General features: G+C 48.4%; 2 protein-coding genes across 2 annotated transcripts in view; both read left to right on the top strand.

Moving 5' to 3' along the window:
- The window catches only part of LOC115120056 (son of sevenless homolog 2-like), a 175,971-nt gene that overhangs the window by 117,934 nt on the left and 53,037 nt on the right, over nt 1-5,000 (top strand). Inside the window, exon 8 of the mRNA XM_065004384.1 lies at nt 164-262. Coding sequence (XP_064860456.1) covers nt 164-262 — 99 coding nt within the window. The remainder of the gene's footprint in view (nt 1-163; nt 263-5,000) is intronic.
- The window catches only part of LOC135561948 (son of sevenless homolog 2-like), a 4,159-nt gene continuing 1,460 nt past the window's right edge, over nt 2,302-5,000 (top strand). The window contains exons 1-2 of the mRNA XM_065004478.1: nt 2,302-2,979; nt 4,962-5,000. The exon at nt 4,962-5,000 is cut by the window's right edge and continues 43 nt beyond it. Coding sequence (XP_064860550.1) covers nt 2,331-2,979; nt 4,962-5,000 — 688 coding nt within the window. The 5' untranslated portion in view covers nt 2,302-2,330. The remainder of the gene's footprint in view (nt 2,980-4,961) is intronic.

Below are 5,000 nucleotides of genomic sequence, written 5' to 3'. Positions count from 1 at the left end.
GTGTCTGTCTCTACAGTGGTATGTAATGTTGTCTGTCTCTACAGTATTATGTAATGTTGTGTCTGTCTCTACAGTAGTATGTAATGGTGTCTGTCTCTACAGTAGTATGTAATGTTGTGTCTGTCTCTACAGTAGTATGTAATGTCGGTGTCTGTCTCTACAGTCCATAGCTGAAGGTTTCAAGGAGGCTGTTCAGTACGTCCTGCCACAGCTCATGATGGTTCCTGTATACCACTGTTTGCACTACTTTGAACTACTGCAGGTGAGTGTTTGACACACACACACACACACACACACAGGCCATGCATGTCCTTCTCACAGTGAGGTTGTCCAGTGTTTCGACTTTGAGCTTGTCAAGGCCAGTGTTTTGGTCCTTCCCTACGAGTCGATCCTGATTCCTGTCGGTTGACTATAGATTGTGTTTTTTTTAACTTAGCGTAGTTATTTATTATATCTGTAATCCGTAGTTGGTGAAACAGCCACGTCGGTTTGCGTTATTACATCAGCGAGGACCATGGGACGTCAGTAATAGAACAGTAGGACATGTCCTGAGACTTTTCTTTTCTCCCCACAATGCTCCTCTCAACAAAAACACAAAAAAAGAATAACGAAAGACACTGTGGGGGGTGAACAGATGTTCCCCCTTTTTTTTTTTTTTTTTTTACAGATTTCAGCTTTATGTCTTGTAAACCATGAGTCAATCAGTCGAACATGTGAATAGTGTTCAGACCACCTGCATCTGCTGCTTGCTGTGAAAGTGTCCGTGCACCCGCCAACAACTTTTAACTACTTTTTATTCTTCCTGTAATGAGGGACGCGGTTTTCTCTGTGCATACGTTAAAACACGCATCATCAATGCCCTAACGCCTGTCACCTTGTCTCTACTGCGAGCAGCAGCTGCAGGAGCACAGTGAGGAGCAGGACGACAGGGAGTGTCTGAAGCAGGCTATCACCGCTCTGCTCAACCTCCAGTGTAGCGTGGAACGCATCTACACCAAACACCTGCCCCGACGCAAGCCTGGAGTGCGTAGCTGCGCCTCCACACCCTGCAGATACACACGTCTTGCTACTACTCATTAAATCAAGCCGGGTACGTAGCTGCGCCTCCACACCTGCAGATACACACGTCTTGCTACTACTCATTAAATCAAGCCGGGTACGTAGCTGCGCCTCCACACCCTGCAGATACACACGTCTTGCTACTACTCATTAAATCAAGCCCGGTGCGTAGCTGCGCCTCCACCCTGCAGATACACACGTCTTGCTACTACTCATTAAATCAAGCCCGGGTACGTAGCTGCGCCTCCACACCCTGCAGATACACACGTCTTGCTACTACTCATTAAATCAAGCCCGGGTACGTAGCTGCGCCTCCACACCCTGCAGATACACACGTCTTGCTACTACTCATTAAATGGGATTCGTTTTCAGGTTGTTATTGTAAACACATTGTGTTCTCAACAATTATTCTAGTTAAATAGAGGTTTTGATTGATTCCTGTCTCTCTCTCTCTCCCTGTCTCTCTCTCTCTCTCCCCTTCTCTCTCTCTCTCTCCCTGTCTCTCGTTCTCTCTCTCCCTGTCTCTCTCTCTCTCTCTCTCTCCCTGTCTCTCTGTCTCTCCCTGTCTCTCGTTCTCTCTCTCCCTGTCTCTCTCTCTCTCCCTGTCTCTCTCTCTCTCCCTGTCTCTCTCTCTCTCTCTCCCTGTCTCTCTCTCTCTCCCTGTCTCTCTCTCTCTCCCTGTCTCTCTCTCTCTCCCCCGTCTCTCGTTCTCTCTCTCCCTGTCTCTCTCTCTCTCTCTCTCTCCCTGTCTCTCTCTCCCTGTCTCTCGTTCTCTCTCTCCCTGTCTCTCTCTCTCTCTCTCTCTCTCTCCCTGTCTCTCTCTCTCTCTCTCCCTGTCTCTCGTTCTCTCTCTTTCTCTCGTTCTCTCTCTCTGTCTCTCGTTCTCTCTCTTTCTCTCGTTCTCTCTCTCTTTCTCTCGTTCTCTCTCTCTTTCTCTCGTTCTCTCTCTTTCTCTCTCTTGTTCTCTTTTTCTCTCTCTCTCTCTCTCTCTCTCTCTCTCTCTCCCTGTCTCTCGTTCTCTCTCTTTCTCTCGTTCTCTCTCTCTTTCTCTCGTTCTCTCTCTTTCTCTCTCTCTCATTCTCTTTTTCTCTATCGTTCTCTTTCTCTCTCGTTCTCTTTTTCTCTATCTCTCCCTCTCTCTCTCTCCCTCTCTCTCCCTCTCTCTCTCTCTCTCTCTTTCTCTCTCTCGTTCTCTCTCGTTCTCTTTTTCTCTCTCTTTCTCTCTCCCTCTCTCTTTCTCTCTCATATATATACACTCCTCCAGCGAGCCCATGTACCGTCTGTACAGTCGTCAGGTGCGCAGCAAACAGCTGGCCATCAAGAGGATGAACGAGATCCAGAAGAGCATTGACGGCTGGGAGGGGAAGGACATCGGCCAGTGCTGTTCCGAGTTCATCCTGGAGGGGGCGCTCCTCCGCGCCGGCGCCAAACACGAGCGACACAACTTCCTGTTCGACGGCCTCATGATCAGCTGCAAGGCCAATCAGAGCTCCCGACTCCCCGGTTCTGGAAGTGGGGCCGAGTTCCGTCTCAAGGAGAAGTTCGTCCTGCGGAAAGTTCGCATCGTGGACCGCGAGGACTCGGCGGAGTTCAAACACGCCTTCGAACTCGTCGGTAAAGACGAGAACTGTGTGGTGTTCTGCGCCCGCTCGGCGGAGGAGAAAGGGTCTTGGATGGCGGCGCTGGTCACCCTGCAGTACCGCTCCACACTGGACCGTATGTTGGACACGGTTCTGCAGCATGAGGAGCAGGCCCAGCCCCTCCGCCTGCCCTCGCCAGAGCTATACCGCTTCGCTGTGCACGACTCCGAGGAGAACATCGTGTTTGAAGATCGCGTCCAGAGCAAGACGGGGATACCCATTATTAAAGCAGGCACGGTGGTCAAGCTTATAGAGAGGCTCACCTACCACATGTATGCTGGTAAGCCTGGCTGAGATCGTGTTGTCTGTTTTAAGAGGAGTGTACTCTAGAGTCTAGGACAGTACTCTAGAGTCTAGGACAGTACTCTAGAGTAGGCCAGGAGTAGGCAACTAGATTCAACTGTCGGAAAAGTTTTGTCGGGGCGAATGGTCGAGGGGGCTGAACATACTGTGTGTGTGTGTGTGTATAAACTCAGCAAAAAAAGAAACGTCCTCTCACTGTCAACTGCCTTTATTTTCAGCAAACTTACCATGTGTAAATATTTGTATGAACATGACAAGATTCAACCATTGAGACATAAACTGAACAAGTTCCACAGACATGTGACTAACAGAAGTAGAATAATGTGTCCCTGAACAAAGGGGGGGGTCAAAATCAAAAGTAACAGTCCGTATCTGGTGTGGCCACCAGCTGCATTAAATACTGCAGTGCATCTCCTCCTCGTGGACTGCACCAGATTTGCCTGTTATTGCTGTGAGATGTTACCCCACACTTCCATCAAGGCACCTGCAAGTTCCCGGACATTTCTGGGAGGAATGGCCCTAGCCCTCACCCTCCGATCCAACAGGTCCCAGACGTGCTCAATGGATTTGAGATCCGGGCTCTTCGCTGGCCATGGCAGAACACTGACATTCCTGTCTTGCAGGAAACATACAGAACGAGCAGTAGGGCTGAGGGCATGGTCATGCTGGAGGGTCATGTCAGGATGAGCCTGCAGGAAGGGTACCACATGAGGGAGGAGGATGTCTTCCCTGTAAACATACAGCGTTGAGATTGCCTGTAATGACAACAAGCTCAATCCGGTGATGCTGTGACACACAGCCCCAGACCATGACGGACCCTCCACCTCCAAATCGATCCCTCTCCAGAGTACAGGCCTCGGTGTAACGCTCATTCCTTCAACGATAAACGTGAATCCGACCATCACCCCTGGTGAGACAAAACCACGTCTGGTCAGTGAAGAGCACTTCTTTCCAGTCCTGTCTGGTCCAGCGACGGTGGGTTTCTGCCCGTAGGTGACGGTGTTACTGATGGAGGGATTGTGCGTTCCTGGTGTAACTCGGGCAGTTGTTGCCATCCTGTACCTGTCCCGCAGGTGTGATGTTCGGATGTACCGATCCTGTGGAGGTGTTGTTACACGTGGTCTGCCACTGCGAGGACGATCAGCTGTCCATCCTGTCTCCCTGTAACGCTGTCTTAGGCGTCTCACAGTACGGACATTGCAGTTTATTGCCCTGGCCACATCTGCAGTCCTCATGCCTCCTTACAGCATGCCTAAGGCACGTTCACGCAGATGAGCAGGGACCCTGGACATCTTTCTTTTGGTGTTTTTCAGAGTCAGTAGAAAGGCCTCTTTAGTGTCCTAAGTTTTCATAACTGTGACCTTAATTGCCTACCGTCTGTAAGCTGTTAGTGTCTTAACGACCGTTCCACAGGTGCATGTTCATTAATTGTTTATGGTTCATTGAACAAGCAGGGAAACAGTGTTTAAACCCTTTACAATGAAGATCTGTGAAGTTATTTGGATTTTTATGAATTATCATTGAAAGACAAGGTCCTGAAAAAAGGGACGTTTTCTTTTTTTGCTGAGTTGAGTGAGTGTAAATATATAGAAACACACACACTACCGTTCAAAAGTTTGGGGTCACTTAGAAATGTCCTTGTTTTTGAAAGAAAACCACATTTTTTTTGTCCATTAAAATTGCATCAAATTGATCAGAAATACAGTGTAGACATTGTCAATGTTGTAAATGACTATTGTAGCTGGAAAAGCTCAGTTGTGCACCGGGGCCTCCCACTACTGATAATGGGCCTCTGTACGCTTATGTAGATATTCCATTAAAAATCAGCCGTTTGCAGCTACAATAGTCATTTACAACATTAACAATGTCTACACTGTATTTCTGATCAATTTGATGTTATCACAAACAAAGAAATGTGATTTATTTATGATTCAAATGCATGTTTCTGCCGTCCTTTAGATCCCAACTTTGTGCGCACTTTTCTGACCACCTACCGGT

The sequence above is a fragment of the Oncorhynchus nerka genome, linkage group LG18, assembly GCF_034236695.1.
Source record: "Oncorhynchus nerka isolate Pitt River linkage group LG18, Oner_Uvic_2.0, whole genome shotgun sequence".
Lineage (NCBI taxonomy): Eukaryota > Metazoa > Chordata > Actinopteri > Salmoniformes > Salmonidae > Oncorhynchus > Oncorhynchus nerka.
The sequence above is the reverse complement of the archived record's forward strand: the minus strand, read 5'-3'. Positions and strand labels throughout refer to the sequence as shown.